The sequence below is a fragment of the Haemaphysalis longicornis genome, unplaced genomic scaffold (genome assembly GCF_048455015.1).
Source record: "Haemaphysalis longicornis isolate Haplotype H1 unplaced genomic scaffold, Haemaphysalis longicornis Haplotype H1 scaffold_10, whole genome shotgun sequence".
Classification (NCBI taxonomy): Eukaryota; Metazoa; Arthropoda; class Arachnida; order Ixodida; family Ixodidae; genus Haemaphysalis; species Haemaphysalis longicornis.
The window spans coordinates 70,441,604-70,458,916 of record NW_027526204.1 but is presented as its reverse complement, the minus strand read 5'-3'; the positions used below and the strand labels follow the sequence as shown (position 1 = coordinate 70,458,916).

General features: G+C 48.4%; 1 protein-coding gene across 1 annotated transcript; it reads right to left on the bottom strand.

Annotated features, from left to right (window-relative positions):
* Nucleotides 1–8,566: 8,566 nt before the first annotated feature.
* Nucleotides 8,567–15,819, bottom strand: LOC144157781 (complement C1s subcomponent-like). Its single transcript, XM_077688541.1, has 2 exons — nt 15,630–15,819; nt 8,567–8,955 (listed from the first exon to the last, which is right to left on the bottom strand). Exons 1-2 carry the CDS (start codon nt 15,730–15,732, stop codon nt 8,684–8,686), a joined length of 375 nt encoding a protein of 124 aa, XP_077544667.1. The 5' UTR covers nt 15,733–15,819; the 3' UTR covers nt 8,567–8,683.
* Nucleotides 15,820–17,313: the final 1,494 nt, after the last annotated feature.

Here is a 17,313-nt window from a genome sequence, read left to right as displayed (position 1 = left end):
CCATACTAATATATACTAGAAGGAAATCTGTCGCTGCAATCGCGGGCCGCCGGGGGCGGCGCCATCGCCGCGAGCGACGTTCCTCGCCTACTTGGCATAGCTAGCCACATGGCTTCTTTTTTGTCTCGAAGCCAAAATCAACAAAAAAGGGTAACATTTTTTTTCTTGTTCATCGTGCATGAAGGAGTCAGCATATTATCTCTATGGCATGAAGCTTCTGCATAATCACTGACAAATTATTCTTTTTGGTGGCTCAATTTTACAAAAATAAAACAAATTTCATGAACCTTCTACAGTAATATTGTTGCTCTGTTGCAGTCAGAGCCAACTTTTCAGCCTGTTTATGAGCCATGCCAAGGACAAGTGGAACGTGGCTGGCCGGTACATGACGGAACGCTCGCCGAAGCGCGGCTCCCCTGGACAGTGGCGCCAGATTTCCCTCTAGTGTATATTAGTATGAAACTCTATGCTTCTGAGAGCTGGAAAATCTCGCACTCGAAGGCTGAATTAAAAGAGATCAATATTCGTTTCTTTTTTTTTTTCGCTCTGAAAATAAGAGAACGTTATTCCGGATATATACTTATTATCAAAAACACTGCCCCTTCTTCTAGTTTCCAACAGGGCCAGCATCGTATTTCATTCCTATACTCGACAACAAGATAAGAACGGCAATACCTCATGCACGGTACCACTCCGCCTAAGCGACGGACCCGGATGTCAGCGGGCTTGCGCGTTTTGAAAGGAGATTGCTATGAATACGTGATATCGTCTGCCTTTCCTCACGTGATTTGTTTGCCACCGCTGCAGTCGTTCATAAGCATAATAAGTCCAAAAAATCACGGAAACGGCTCGTGGCATGTTCGAAATATTCCCAATAACGCACTTCGTGCGCCGCGCGGAGTAACATCGTAACATCCGACTGCGGTGATGAGGCTCAGCGGCAACTTCCGTTTGTGGGGAAGTATTTGTGGGGAAGCATTCACAAAATGATGGGGTATGCGTGGTCTGCGGAAAAGAAACAGGAACTGTGCTACACATTGTGTTGGAATGTGATGGTATCCATCCAAATCTACATGAAGGGAATATTGGGCTTCCAGAAGCCCTAGGATTTAAGGGTACCACAGAGGAAGTTAACTTCAAGGCTGTCGAGGCGACGAAGAGACGATTAGAGTACTGGTGGACGAAAAGCAGAGAGGGAAATATTGCCTAGGACAGTTACCACCTGTAACAGAAAAAAAAAAAGTATTTTGTGCCTAATAAGCCTTTTGTTCCTGCCCTGCTAGTATTAAACCAAGAGTGTAAAACATGGGTATATTAGTCCTTTTTGGTAAGATTACATGTCATCACCCCGCTACAAAGGGGAAACCAATAGCAATCATCATCATCATAATAATAATCGTTGCTGTTCTTAAGTTGTACCGGAGTATAGCCCTTTTTGTGACCATAGCCGGGGCTCAGGCACGCTGTAGACACCGGAATGAAATGGTTGGATGCTCCTAAGACGAGGTTATGTATACAGTAGAACCCCGCTCTTACGTTCCTCGGTGCTGCGTTTTCCCGGCTGCTACGTTGTTTTTTGTCTATTCCCAGCGATGCCCACATAGAGTCCCACGCATTAAAATCCTCACTGTTACGTCGTGGCTCAGAGTATGTTCCCGGATCATGCGTCGCGATCTGACACTCCGAAGCTGCCCGGGCAACATGCACAAACAGCCATTTTGACGTTTGATGAGGCTTGGCCGGGCCAAGAAGTTTGCGGCGATAAATTGGTCGCAGTCAGCACAGGACCGGGGTAATTGGATGTTAATGGGAGAGGCCTTTGCCCTGCAGTGGGCGTAGATAGGCTGGTGGTGGGGATGATGATGATGATGATGACCAGGCTTGGCTACGGAACTGACTGCATGAAGCCGCATGCGGGTGCAGTTCGTCACCACTAGATGGCCCTATGTTACTCTGTTCTATCACCGTCATCACTGCGCCTACAACGGAAGTATCACTTCGGAATGCCGGAAGTGCATGTTTGCCATAAAAGCACCACCTCAAGAATAGCGCGCGCTCTCGCCATCAACGTGCGCTTCAAGCTTTGAGAACACCGTTGAACTTGCAACCGCGAACTTTGTCGTGCCTTGCATGGCGTCGCGAAAACTGGAGGCGCTTTCCCTTCAGGAAAAGCTTGACGTACTGCACAGTAGACAAGCAGCCAGCGCGGAAGAGAGTCTACATCGCTAGGGACCTTGCGTTGCGACGCGTGGTGTTTTCCAGCAATCGCAAAACGCGGCGACCCTGCATTTTCGAGTTTTTAAGGTTTCAAAGCCAAAGTTGCAGAAATATGTGGTCGCAAGTCAAAGGTACGATATTTTCGTTCATTTTCGAAGGTGTCCTCACTGCTGCGTTTTCCTGGTTGTTACGTTTTGTTTTCCCGGTCCGGTGGAAAACGTATGAACGGGGTTCCACTGTATATTGTGTTTCCGTCATATGACATCATAGTTTTAAAAGTAAAGATTATCTCCTCTTCGCTCTTCGTGTAAATTTGGTTTGCGTATATTTTTTTGAGTGTGAGATCAACAACATTCCCACATCAGACGGACTCATTACAGCATCCGAGGCAGCAGGTCTGTGAGCGTTAAGTATCTTCGGCGGTGTCCCGCTTGCATATCCCGCGCACGTAACCAACGACGCGTCGGGGACACTCACCAGTCCGTTGACACGTTGGCTCGCTATCTGACCAGTTGGCATAGTTCGTGCAGAGTCGAACGGCGGTTCCCACAAGGTTGTAGCCCTGGTCGCACCGGTACTCCGCCTTCGCGCCTTCGTTGAGGACCCCCACGGCCGGCGTGAGGTCGACTTGGCCGTTCGCGATGGGCGCCGGGGGCGCGCACACAACCTCTGGAACCGAAGGGAACGTTCAGCGGGCTTAAAGTCGTCTGCTTTGTCCACACGACAATGATGCAGATTTGATCGCAAACTTCAAACAAACAATCTACATACTATTAGAGAAAACATACGAAGCAGAGGCAGCTCCCATCCACTCTCCAATGACGCCTTTATGACGTCACAGAATCTTGCTCGTGCCATCGGCGACCACCAACCAAAGTCGACGCTAAGGAACATAAACGGGCGATCGTAGCGCGGCCTCCATGGTCCTGTTTTGATAGTACAACTTGGATGCTAGCGCGCAGTTAACACACTGGTAACTGTGTTTTAGTACTGGTCCATATTACGTCACTGTAGCGCGCAATTTGAAAATGCACTAAGTATTAGGTGCGTTTTTTAAATGCGGAGCATTTCTTAGGCTCGCGATGTCACTCGTCGATGTTGTCGGCGCCGTCCACACGCTCACTGCGCATGCGCGTCGCGTCGAGGCGCAGGTGCGCGTCTCTCCCCCGTACCCTCCTCGCTCTCAACAACGGCGGTGCGGGAGGAGCGCGCTCCGTCGCTCTCAACAACAGCTGCGGCGGTGCGGGGGGAGCGCGTCTGTGCGCGCATGCGTCGTAGCTACCCGTGCGCTGCGTCGCGCTCAACAGTAACGGCGGCAGGGCGTGTACACGTGATAACGGCGTGGTGGGTGCGTGGAAAGTTCGCGCGCTTGTGTACGGAAGTGTGCGCATGCGCGTCTCTCCCCCGTACTCCTCTCCCTCGAACGCGGGCGGTGTGTATATAAGCGGCGGAGCGCGCGTTCGGAATTCAGTCAAGGGCGTCTTTGCTTGGCTTTCGCTTAACTTGACGCTTTGCTTGACGGCACCAAGCAGTAAAGACAGACCTTAACTTTACACTCCTTGCCTTCGCTTCTCCTTCATTCAATAAATAAGAATAATAAAGACGAAATAACAATTAAGCATTCCCAAACCATACCCAATTACGCTACATTCCCGCGATACCCCCACCACTCTGCGACGCATTTACTCGAGTTCCCCCCGTGGGAAGATGCGGGCGGGTTTTTTTCGTTAAAAAACTTCTCTCGTAGCTGGAATGCAGCAGAGTAACCTAACGAAAGGCTGATTATTTCAGATTAAACAATGTTGTATTTGGTCTTCATACTCCGTTCAAAGAGGATAGCGCTTTCGTTTTGGAGTCCCGTCGATGTGCGATGCCAATGTTTTAACTGCGACAGTAGTCAAACCCTGGCCCAGAATATAAACAAGAAAATAAGATGTGAGTACGGGTCGTTCGGTACTCTTTCCGGGGGTTCTTATTAATCGTCTACCAGCCATTCACCGAACGGCTGAGTATACAAAAACTGCGGCGGCACTCTGGCAAGACAGAATCGTAAACAGCTATCTCTCTCTACATAGGCACAACGTGTTTTATCTAAAGGAATTTATTTTGACAAATATAAACCGCAACTCCGCAAACACTTTTTTCGCAGGGAGGTTTTATGACCCGGCGGAAATTTTTTTCCGATAGGCAACAGACCTTCCAGTTTCAAAATATGAAGAAATTGCATTTTTATTAATGTTTTCAGAGCCCTTTTTTTTTTGTAAAATGGATGCAACTCGTGAAAAAAACTACGCGACCTCAGAAATTAAACCTGAGTCTGGTTTGAGGTTTAGAGATACGCGTTCTCAAAGTTCACCATCCCATGCATAGGCGTTCCACGTCGTATTTTGTGGCTAACGGTAGAGTGGCGAGCAAGGTTATAACCTTAATTGCGCGCCACTCTACCATAGACATATGATGTCAAAATGTGCACAAAACCCACGCACTAACAGTTGCAGGTATACGATTTGTGTTCGCGCTGGTTCCTATACAGGGCAAAAATTGCTGGCAAAATTACGTTTCCTTGGGTTGTATATGGTGATGGTCATCGCAATCCGCTGGACTCATTTCGTCGGTTCGGGACCACGGACAAAACATACAGTCACCACTACACTGCCGAGTCTAAGCAGCAATCAAAGCAGTGGGCAGCGCCACGGAAAAATCGCTGTAAAGCGAGCAAATGTCATTTTGTGGGCTACAGACCTCTGTTGTCTGGTAAACCACACTCTTAACAAAAAAATGCGCGCCAATCCACCCTGTAAAGGTGGTTGGAAAAAAGCGAAGCTGTAAACGACACCCACAACGATTACCCATGCGACGTCACTTGAATTCACACGCGTGGCTCTACAAAGATTGATTGATTGATTGATTGATTGATTGATTGATTGATTGATTGATTGATTGATTGATTGATTGATTGATTGATTGATTGTAGGGTTTAACGCGCCGATGCAACGCAGGCGATGAGGCGTGCCGTAGTGGAGGGCTTCGGATTAATTTTGACCACCTGGGGATCTTTAACGTGCGCCGAAATCTCTACACACGGGCGTTTTTGCTTTTCGCCTCCATCAGAAAAGCTGCCGCCGCGGCCGGTAATCGAACCCGCGACCTCGTGCTGAGCAGCGCAACTCTACAAAGAGTGAAACCACAGAGAAGTGAAATGCACTCAATTACACCCTTTATTACTTCAACGAGATATTCTTTGCTAAGGTTAAACCAATGCATGATCTATGAATGGTGGTTGGTTGAGTTGTATTGGTGGAGCACATGAGTGGAAACTCTATTTCTTTTTTTTTTTTTTTTTTACAAAATCAAAGGAAGCTCAAACCCGGTGTTGGACGATCTCACTTCTCCTCCGTTTCTGCCGCCGCCGACGGAAACGACGAGATTGGCGGCAGAGGCAGAGGAGAAGCGAGACGCCATGCGTTGGTGTGAACTTCTAACTCCTAGCGCATGCGCAAGGCGCGCACACGGCCGCTACCCGTGCAGTGGGCGGGGCGCACAGCGGCGCGAGAGGTGACGTGACGCTATCACGGGGTATTCAGCGCTAGAACGCAGGGGGTCAACCCGCAGATGAGCTCAGTGAGTGCGATTCGCCTGTCTCCCCCATCTTCGCATGGACTCGTAGCTAAATCGGTAAGATAACGGGGTCTCGCTCCGGTTCTCTCTTCGTTTCTTAGCGGTGCCAGTAACTTCTTTTATTTGTTCTCAGGAGTTTTCTGTTGACCCCAGCGGTCGCGGAAGAACCCTTGGGGGTAGATGTAAAAAGCTTCGCTTTAAAAGGACAGTAAAAAGGTAGTAACGGGTCGTATTTACTAACTCCTTACGAACTTTACTACCCCAAACAATGGTACGTAGGTGCTGGCACTAAATATGGACCCTAAATTCTATCGTTACTAGTTTAGACCGTGAACTTAGTAACAGCTGCTTGTTTGATACTAACATCCAGAGAGAATAACAAAATTCTATGACTCATTGAACATAATAATTACAGCACCTTCTCCACTCCACCTCACGATAAAAAAGGTTCTCAGAAATCCACATGTTGGTTTCATACGATCACTTTAAAATGCATAATTAAACCAAATTATCGCTAAAATATTTGATTTTTGTGACAAGCCCACCGACTGTATCAGAGGTCTTCCCGCTGCTGGTTATAAACGCAAGAACAGGTGTATTTCTAAGGTAACTAAGTGATACTCGCCCTCCCCGTGCGTATCGTTGGTTTTCTTGCTCAATTTATTTGTCTAAGTGTGATATGTGCGTGTTGAGTGTGTCTCTACGTCTTGCTGCGCTCTCAGCCGCTCCGCATTGTCACGCTAGCTTTTTACTATACTCGGTTACAACTCAAGAACGGCACTACCTCATGTAGTGTATCAATCCGCCAAAACGCCGGACCCGGGACGTCAGTGCGCGCGCGTTTTGAAAGGGGGTTGCTATGAATGCGTGATATCGTTGCTTTGCCTCACGCAGTTTGTCGTCACTGGAGGAGGAGGAATCAACTTTTACTGAGCCCAAGAAATCGGTGGTGCGCTCTGGCACCAGACGGGGTGGTTCCCTAGTTACGGGACCCATATGTTCCCAGCAGCTCCTGGCCCCTGTCTGTCAGTGCGAGCTGAGTCGGCAGGGCGGGGCTGGTCAACAAGGTCTCCCATCGCTCAAGGGGTTGGGGATTGGGGGTGTTGTGGGGAAGGGAAGGAGGGGGGGTCTTGAGTTCTGTACACTGGAGTCGTTTATAAGCATATTAAGTCCAAAAAATCACGGGAACGGCTCACGCCATGTTCAAAATATTCCCAGTAACGCCCTACTTGCGCCGCGCGGGGAAACATCCGGCTACGGTGATGAGGCACAGCGGCAACTTCCGGTGCCGTTCTTAAGTTGTCACCGAGTATAGGTCATGCGTGGCCAGTCAGTAAAAGCGTGCAGTTACTACCTCCAGTTACTCGGTACTAGTTACTAGTGGATGCTGCGACAAGTAACTGGTTAGCGTTCGATTAGTAAATGCCACCACCTTTTATTTTAAGAATGCATGCTTATCGACTAATGGCGGAACCGATAAGACGGAGTCGATGTTGGAACATCGCACGCTGCTATCGGGCCCCCAAAGGCGGAAAAAACAATTACAGCCGGAACTTTCGCGATATCTGCATTATTGTGGAAATGCCGGATTTTCCGTAATTTTCCGTTAATTTTTCAGTAATATTCCGTAAATTTTCCTTAGCATTTTCCGTAATCTTATTTTTTTTTTATTTCTCAGTTTTTCAAAATTTCGTCCGACCAATTATCTCTATTTGCGTTATTACAACGATTACATTTGGAACTTTCGCGAAATCTGCATTATAGGGGAAACGCAGGGTGTTACACGATTCGCCATTTTCCGTAATTATTTTATATTTTTCTTATTTTTTAGTTTTTCAAATTTTGTTCGACCAATTATCTCTATTCACGTTATTATAACGATTACAGGTTGAACTTTCCCGAAATCTGCATGATTGTGGAAATGCCATCCGGTATACGTTTTGACATTTTCCGTAATTTTTCAGTATTTTTGTTTTATTTTAGTTTTTTCAAAATTTCGTCCGACCAATTACCTCTATTTACGTTACTGTAAGGATTACAGGTGAAACTTTCGCGAAATCTGCATTATTGTGGAAAAGCAGGGCGTTACACGTTTCGCCATCTCCCCTATTTTTTTATATTTTTTTAGTTTTCAGTTTTTAAAAATTTTGTCCGGCCAGTTATTTCCATGATTACAGGTGGAACTTCCGCTATACCTGCACTTTTTTTGAAGTGCAGGGCGTTACACGTCCTGGCTGTGGGGGGTACTCGACAAAGAATTCTCCGCATTAAAAAAAAAATTGGGCCCATCTCCCCGCGAAGGGGACTCGAGTAAATGCGTCGCATAGGGGGTGGGTGTATTGCGTTAACGTTTAGTGTTTGGGGAGTTGGTGGTAGTGAATGCGTTGTATCAGCAGCTTCTTGACGTAGTTTGATGAGTCAAGGATATAAGGCGCGTTCGTTGCCTTTGATTCTGTGTCGGTTTTGTGGCGCAGTGGGAAGAGCACCATGTACCTCGCGTTCCGCCCACAGGTAGTGAATGCGTTGTATCAGCAGCTTCTTGACGTAGTTTGAATGAGTCAAGGATATAAGGCGCGTTCGTAGCCTTCCATTCTGTGTCGGCTTTGTGGCGCAGTGGGAAGAGCACCATGTACTTCGCGTTCCGCCCGCAGGGTCGTGGGATCGAAACCAGGCGCCGATAAGTATTATTTTTTTAATAGTGTAGGGGGAGCGGTGCGGACCTGTTGTTGAGAGCGAGGAGGGTAGCGTGATGCGGGAGAGGAGGAGTGGGGGAGAGGGCGCACCTGCGCGCTGAGCTGTTGCGGACGGACGGCGGACGCTACATGTGAGTTAAAGAAATGCTCTGCATTTAAAAAACGAAACCAACGCGAGGGGGTACGTATTTCGCGCCAGCAATGTTGCGCACCCACTCACCTATGCACATGGGTGCGGGGCGGTTCCACTTCCCGTCGCTCTGGCACTGGAGGATCTTGGTTCCCCACTCGCTGCCGTCGTGGGCCACCAGGCGGTAGCCGGGATCGCAGGTAATTTTGATGATGGTCGGGAAGTTGAACACCAGCGAGTCCGCTCGTCCGTGTGGGATGACGACGCCGGAGCCGAATGGGCTGCCGCACGATACGGCTGCGATTCCAGAGCGAGGGCGCTGCAGTCACACACCACCACGCACTGAACGCCTCATGAGAGCACTGGATACGGCCACTCGTTGAGAAAGAGTGAGAAAGTGAGCTGTTTCTTTCGCTCTTACGACGAACAAAATGAAAGAATGGCTCCAATCCACGCTGTGAAGGTGGTTGGAAAGAAAAAGCTGTAAACGACACCCGCAACAATTGCCCACGCGACGTCGCTTCAATTCACACACGTGACTCTCCAAAGAGTGAAACCACAGATTCCGCCTGCCGTTACCTAGAATTCGCAGGGGTGGCGTCCTGAATGCAGAAGCGTCGGCCACGCCCGACGCCACCGCTGTAGCCCGGACTTGCGTCGGCAGACATAAAAGGGGAGTACAGTCATTCGAAGGGTGAGACAGCGGAACCTAGCCATCCCCATGTGCTAGTTCGGGGCTACATCACCGCGCGACACAAGCGCGGACAGCGAAAAAATTCGGCATGTGGGCTTAGTTATTCCCATTTATACCGATTTAAACTAGTTAGTTTACTAAGTTTGAGAATGGCGAGAACGCTGAGGGAACCTTTGTGATCGCTATTTACAGGTACTAGTTCCTCCTTTCGCCTTTTGTACTGCCAGTTAAAACACAACCAAATTGGTCTTCACCAATTTAGAAAACCGAGTTCCATTCGTGGCAAGCAGTGCGAAGAAGGTATATTGGCCGGATATCTGTATGTGGTTTCTGCATTTTGTTTTCCCGCCCTGCAAAACAATCTTTTACGTATCTTTGCCGTACGACCACTTAATTCCGTCGGGTCCGGGTTACCGAAGAGGTGGTATCGAACAAGTTGATCAAGCCGTGCGAGGGAAGCACGCAATTGGCGCGACGCTGTGCCTAAGCAGGCCCAAAACAACCGTCGTTAAAGCAGACGACAAAGCCGGGTCGCGCCGATGAGCCCACCGGCGTGAGCGCGCGGGGAACGCTGGGTAAATTCGCCGCGCCATCTACACTGCGCTCCGTGAGGGAAAACCTCCCTTACCTCCGCAGCCGCGTTGTGAGTTTCTTGTCCCGCACGCCACGAAAGAACCGTAGGCTGACAGAGGAAAAAAGCTTTGCTTTAAAATGGCTGCGGCTTAGCTCGGCTAACTATGGATATGCAAAAAAAAGCTTGGCTTAGTCTAGTTAAGTCTTGGTTTCACTTGGTTAACCTTTGATTTAGCTGTAATCATTATACCGTCCGTCAAAAGCCTGTATTTGCCTGCGTTTGTGGTGCCGCTTCCGGTGTTTCCTAAGCCTAAAGGCTCGCTCTTACTTACCGTTTCCGCCTACGTCTCAAAACTTCTAACTCCCGCGCAATGCTCAGAGGGTGGTGGTGGTGGTGATTTATTAAGAAAGCAGGGCACAGAAAAGAACTGGGGATATTGTTGAACTCAGTCGGGTAGTTCACCCTCATACAACCGAGTGCAGAGAAGGGGGGGGGGGGGGTTCAAAGGATAGGAAGAGAGAAAGAGAGAGAAGAAGGAGGTGAGTGGGGGACAGTCTATGTCACGTTCGTCTCGTCCACGGCTCGACGGCTGGAAACGCTGCACAGAACCGACGTCCCGGCACCGCTCTCACTCATGGCCAAGGTCGCATGCACGCGGCGAGTCACGTGGCCAGGCGGCGAACCGGGTGGGAAGAGCGCATGCGCCAAGCCTGAACTGGCAGAGGCGCCGGGCTAGGGAGCCGCTGACGGCAGATCTCGGCCCGGCAAGTCACGTGGGGCGCAGCTGGAGCCAAAGGAAGGTAAAATCCTCCACAACGGCGAAACCGCTGCACGAGATTAGTGAAGCAAGCCAGTTCCGTATCTGTGTAATCTGCTGAAACGGCAAAGCTGACTTCGGAACGCAGGCGGCCACCTCCCGCAGTGGCCGGGGGCCGCTCACAACGCCAGTCGCCGCGGAATGTACATACTCGGGGCTGACCCCGGAAGGTCTGGACCGTCTAGTGTGTCCATATAAGGGAATGAATGTGCGCCGAGCGCAGTGGACGTCAGTCGAAGCAGCGGCACCATCTGTCGGCCCAGCGGGATACCATCGCCTGGCGTGACGGGCATCATTTACCAACGTTGGGAGTCACTGAACAGAGCTGTTTAGTGCAATAGTGCAATAACCTCGGGAGAGCACAGCGGTTTGAGATAGGTGGCGAGGCAGTGGAAGTGGTAAACAAATATATCTACTTAGGCCAAGTTGTGACCCCTGATCCCAACCATGAGGAAGAGATAATTAGAAGGATAAGAATGGGGTGCAGTGCATTCGGCAGGCATTCTCAGGTAATGAATGGCAGCCTACCATTGTCCCCGAAGAAGAAAGTGTGTGACAGCTGCAGCTTACCGGTACTCACCTACGGGGCAGAAACTTGGAGGCTCACCAAGAGGCTTCAACTTAAACTGAGGACGACTCAGCGAGCTATGGAACGGAAGATGATAGGTGTAACATTAAGGGACAATAAGAGAGCGGAGTGGGTTGATCAGGGAACAAACGCGTGTCAAGGACATATTAGTAGAAATTGAGTAGGTGGGCATGGCATGTAATACCAAGGCAAGATAGCCGTTGGTCATTAAGAGTAACACGATACACGATCTCTCCAATATTGTTCCCAGCATTTTCACAAGAGGTATTCAGAACATTGGATTGGGAACAGGTGGGCAGTATAAAGGTTAACGTAGAATACATCAGTAACCTCAGATTTGCTGACGACGTTGCCTTGCTAAGTAAATTGGGGGACGAATTGCAAAGCATGATTACCGCACCGGACAAGCACAGTAGAACCGTGGGTCTGAAAATAATATGAAGAAAACTCAAGTAATGCCCAACAGCCTAAATAGAGGGAGATAGGTGGCGAGGCAGTGGAACTGGTAAGCAAATATACGTACTACCTAGGCAAAGTAGTGACCTCGGATCCCAACTATGAGGCAGAGATAATTAGAAGGATAAGAATGAGGAGGTGGGGTGCGTTCGGCAGCCATTCTCAGACTATGAATGGCAGCCTACCATTGTCCCTGAAGAAGAAACAGTATGAAAGCTGCATCTTACTGGTACTCGCGCACGGGGCAGAAACTTAGAGGCTCACTACAAGGGCTCAACTTAAAGGAGCCATGAAGAGAAAACACAAGTTTGGTTCATTCAAAAGATTGTCTCGTTAGAATCATACTGACACCACTTTTAACGTAAACTTCGCTCAAATAAGCTACATAATTAGGAAAAACGGGAATGGTCATGCGACCCACCAGCTCATTTCCCGCAACAGAACCTATTTGATGTCACATGAGCTAAGCTCTGTGATTGGCGGAGGCTGGCAGAAGCAGACGCAAATTAGGTAGAGCTTACAAACTAGACGAACGAGCGATTTGCGCTTAAATTTAGGGCACATTCTTTACAAAACAATAAGAATGATGGGACAAACAGTGGAAGTTACGAAAGCACATGTAAACATAGAAGTACTGATGCGTTCTGCTGTTCGTACTGCGCACAGCATGCTTGGTTTAGCTGCACAGCACTACGGGGCTTGGGGTTGTCTCAGACGACACTGGCCGATTGACGCAAGCAACGGTGTCTTACGTGACCCCATTTGTCGAGCGAGCACTGTTTCAGGGAACGAATATTTTCTCCCAGAACAAAAACAAGCCAGGTTTAAATGCGGGCAAAAACAAACCAAACGCTTGCCACGGTATGGTGGCGCCATCTAGGTTACGGAACGTAAAGAAACGCGGGAACAAACCAACACCGCTGTACAGGGTGGAGACAACCTTTGAACGGTCCCGTGCCGCCGCAATTGGGCCAACGGGCTCAACGCGTTATTCTTTTCGTTTCCCACGAGACCTAGCAACGCGAAACAGACTTAATCAAACTTCTTCAGTAAACCACGTTGCTGGGATAATTTTAGCGCGGTTTTGACACAATGACTTGCTTCGGCGGCGAGCGAGCAACCGAAAATGGCGGCGCCAGCGTATACGTGTCTCTACCCTGTACGGCGGATGCGTGAATGAAGGTACTCTAGGCTGCAGAGTGGTCGGTTCCTGTGATGTCATTTGGGACCACGAAAACGCACGATTGAGCGGGAAGATCAAAATTTTAACCTAAATTGTTTAATTTCTCAGTGAATAAAGCACCGTTTGTATCCGGACAAGCGCTGGGGGCACGAAATCTTTCGAATAAAACCAACTTGCATTCTCTCTTCATGGCTCCTTTAAAAGTGAGGACGACTCATCAGAATGGAACGGAAGATGGTAGGTGTAACATTAAGGGACAAGAGAGCTGAGTGTGTCAGGGAAAAACACGTATTGGGGACATATTAGTATAGTAGAAATTAAGAAGAAATTGGTGTGGGTGGGCATGTAATGCGAAGGCAAGATAACCGTAGGTCATTAAGGGTAACACAGTGGATCACTAGCGAAGGCAAGCGTGGCAGGGGGCGGCAGAAAGTTAAATGGGCAGATTGTATCAAGATGTTTGCGGGGATAAATTGTTCGCAGTTAGCACAGGACCGGGGTAATTGGAGATTAATGGGAGAGGCCTTTGCCCTGCAGTGGGCGTAGATAGTCTGGTGGTGATGATGGTGATGATGATGGAACAGCTCGGCTGTTAATATTGTGGGTGAACTTTCATTTCGATAAAATTGGTACAGACCACCGTATACGACGTGAGGCGATGCGCAACACTCGTGCCGATTTCGATTTTTACCGTAAACGGATAATTTTTTGCGCGAGCCCAAGCACGCGTCCTAATATTTATGACAGGATGTTTTCAAATATGGTTGCCACACCCAGTACAACTCTTGACTCTAGCAAACACCGACACAAAAAAGTGTCGCTTTCTAGAAAGCGCCAAAACCTGGTCAGAAAAAGGAAGAGAAATCTTGGTTCGTACGCTGAAGAACGCCGGTCCACAATCGGATATGTAAGTTAGCGTAATTGTTTTTCACGTGTGGGCGACTTTTTATACCTTTTCACCGCGCTCTCTTCGAGCTTGTCTAATTCCTACACACGTGCACGCAAGCACTCGCACGTATATATATATATATATATATATATATATATATATATAAGGCATTTTATATATATATATATATATATATATATCAAGTATGTGGTATGAGGGATTCTGTAAGAATCCACATCAAGGATGCAGTCTATATTGCCAGGGCTATATAGAGGAACGATTAGACTTGGAAGGTGCACTGACGGGAGACACAAGCAAACGCTTCGGACAAGGTAGCTGTATAGCTCTCCGCCTGGTGTGAACGTTGAGATAAGACTTCGTCGGGGCAACGCGGCCGTCCGGCACATTCTGCACAGGTGTACGTCCCCTCAGAGAGAACTGAGAGAGGAGGAGGCTGCAGGACAGCTTAGGGAAAGGGCTTATATTTGCTGTAATTATAGGCAGGAAGGGAACAGGAATAATTATGCTGTAACCGATGTGTTTGTGATCAACTGCCACCTCCTAATACCTTCATCCCGGTGGTGGCTTCTACAGAATCAAACGCCTCGTTGTAATCTAGCGGGGTTCATTCTATCCCGCAGATTTCTAAATCACCTGTCTGGCGGCATAGACATGATACTCTGTAGCGCGTCACTGCAGCCTCTCACTGCAGCCTCTCCTATAGGTCGATGGAAATTGAGGGTGTCGCCGCATGAAGTTAATACGTAGCCGAACAGCCTGAGCTGAGAACCCGCTGATGGGTCCCTAACTCTCTAACATCACCCATCCTGAGAGTTAGAACTGGGGCGGTATTCCCGTGTTTTGTCCCTTTTGTGTCCCTTTCAAAAGTGTCCCTTTTGAGCAAGCCCTGATTGGCTGAAAGGGAACACCCGGATGTGACGCCATGCAAGCACGGCGGGGCTATGAGCCATGGCTACTCGGAGCAGATGATTTGGAGCAGACGATTTTTCTTCGCCTTATTGTTGGTTCGCTCGCGGAACAATAAACACATAAAAGATACTCTGATACGGTTTCAGTTCCTTAAAATGCGTTTGCAAGAACAGTTACGGTATTTAAATCAAATGCCCACTGCTTAACCGGAAGTACGTCACGAAGAAAGGGACGCAAAAGGGACGTTTTCAAAAGGGACAGTTACGAGAATACCGCCCCACTGGAGCGCTCCTTTTCCAGGGGCGGTATTCTCGTAACAGTCCCTTTTGAAAACGTCCCTTTTGCGTCTTTTACATCGTGACGTACTTCCGGTTAAACAGTGGGCCTTTGATTCAAATACCGTAACTGTTTTTCCAAACGCATTCTAAAGAACTGAAACCGAATCAGAGTATCTTTAATGTGTAGATTGTTCTGCGAGCGAACCAACAATAAGGCGAAGAAAAATCGTCTGCTCCAAATCGTCTGCGTCGAGCAGCCACGGCTCATAGCTCCACCGTGCTTGCATGGCGTCACATCCGGGTGTTCGCTTTTAGCCAATCAGGGCTCGCTCAAAAGGGACACTTTTGAAAGGGACACAAAAGGGACAAAACACGGGAATACCGCCCCAGGTTGGTATGTCTGAAGGCCCCAGCGTGGTGTGAGAGTGATTCTGCGAGCCTTAGCCATACCGCGGTACAAGGCAATGCGAGAGTGCACAGAAAAACGCAGCGTACTCTTCCCATTCCGTGACCATCACATAGATTACACTGGCGCCGGCTCCTTTTTAACCGCACACTCACGTCGGCAGACCAACGGGTTGTTCGTGTTCAGGATCCATTTGTTGTTGGTGCAGACGGCAGTCCGCGTGGGTTTCCCCGGCGAACTGGCATAGTAGCCACCCATACATTCGTAGTCAAGAGTCTCGCCATCCTTGAAGTCGTCTTTCGCGAAATTAGCTGATTGGATGTGCAACGTGTAGTCCTCGAGGTCGTCATTTTTACAGTCGCATCCTGCGGGCAGAAAAGAGAAGTTAGCGTCGCTTCACACCATAGAGTTTCAGGCTATACTTATATACAGTGTGTTGCGACGATAACTGGAACACTTTAAAAATTTTTCCTGAGCGATCCGCCGCTCTGTTCACGCTCAAACTTCACACAAAGGTCGCATTTTGTGGTCTATTTTGTTTGACACCGGGAACAACAACGGTAGTTACCTGTTTATTCTGAAAATAAATAAAAACGATTTTCGCCTATGGGAAAATGGCGGCGATTTGGACGTGCGAGCCCGAAAACCGGGTTTTCGGATCGTCTGTTAGCTCATTTCTAGGTGCATTTTCTGATCGTCTGCTGCACCATTTGGCTCCGTACGTGAATCCCAAGCATGCGTTTCACTCTGCAGGTGGTTCCGTCGTTCCAACATCAACTTGCGCTGGCTCGCACGTCCAAATCAGCGGCCATTTTCCCATAGGCGAAAATCGTTTTTATTTATTTTCAGAATAAACAGGTAAGTACCGTTGTTGTTCCCGGTGTCAAACAAAATAGACCACAAAATGCGACCTTTGTGTGAAGTTTGAGCGCGAACAGAGCGGCGGATCGCTCAGGAAAATTTTTTAAAGTGTTCCAGTTATCGTCGCAACACCCTGTATACCAGATATATACAGTGTGTTGCGACGATAACTGGAACACTTTAAAAATTTTTCCTGAGCGATCGGCCGCTCTGTTCGCGCTCAAACTTCACACAAAGGTCGCATTTTGTGGTCTATTTTGTTTGACACCGGGAACAACAACGGTAGTTACCTGTTTATTCTGAAAATAAATAAAAACGATTTTCGCCTATGGGAAAATGGCGGCGATTTGGACGTGCGAGCCCGAAAACCGGGTTTTCTGATCGTCTGTTAGCTCATTTCTAGGTGCATTTTCTGATCGTCTGCTGCACCATTTGGCTCCGTACGTGAATCCCAAACATGCGTTTCACTCTGCAGGTGGTTCCGTCGTTCCAACATCAACTTGCGCTGGCTCGCACGTCCAAATCAGCGGCCATTTTCCCATAGGCGAAAATCGTTTTTATTTATTTTCAGAATAAACAGGTAAGTACCGTTGTTGTTCCCGGTGTCAAACAAAATAGACCACAAAATGCGACCTTTGTGTGAAGTTTGAGCGCGAACAGAGCGGCGGATCGCCCAGGAAAATTTTTTAAAGTGTTCCAGTTATCGCCGCAACACCCTGTACACTAGAGGGACGAGAAGGAAATCTGAAATATATACCAGAGGGAAATCTGGCGCTGCAATCGCCGGCCGTCGTGGGTGCGGCCACTGCAGCCAGCGACGTTCCTCGCCTACTTGGCTTGGCTTCTCTTTTGTTTTGAAGCTAAAGTAAACAAAAAGGGTAACATTTTTTCTCGTTCATCTTGAATAAATCCTCTAAATAATCCCTGCCAAATAAATCTTTTTACAGCTTCATTTTTATGATAAAACAAATTTGATTA

Excerpts from the sequence above, each read along its gene's own strand:
- LOC144157781 (XM_077688541.1), bottom strand. The coding sequence starts at position 15,732 with ATGGGTGGCTACTATGCCAGTTCGCCGGGGAAACCCACGCGGACTGCC. Across the intron at positions 8,956-15,629 it reads CAACCCGTTGGTCTGCCGAC|CCGTATCGTGCGGCAGCCCA; the intron begins GTGAGTGTGCGG and ends CTGGAATCGCAG.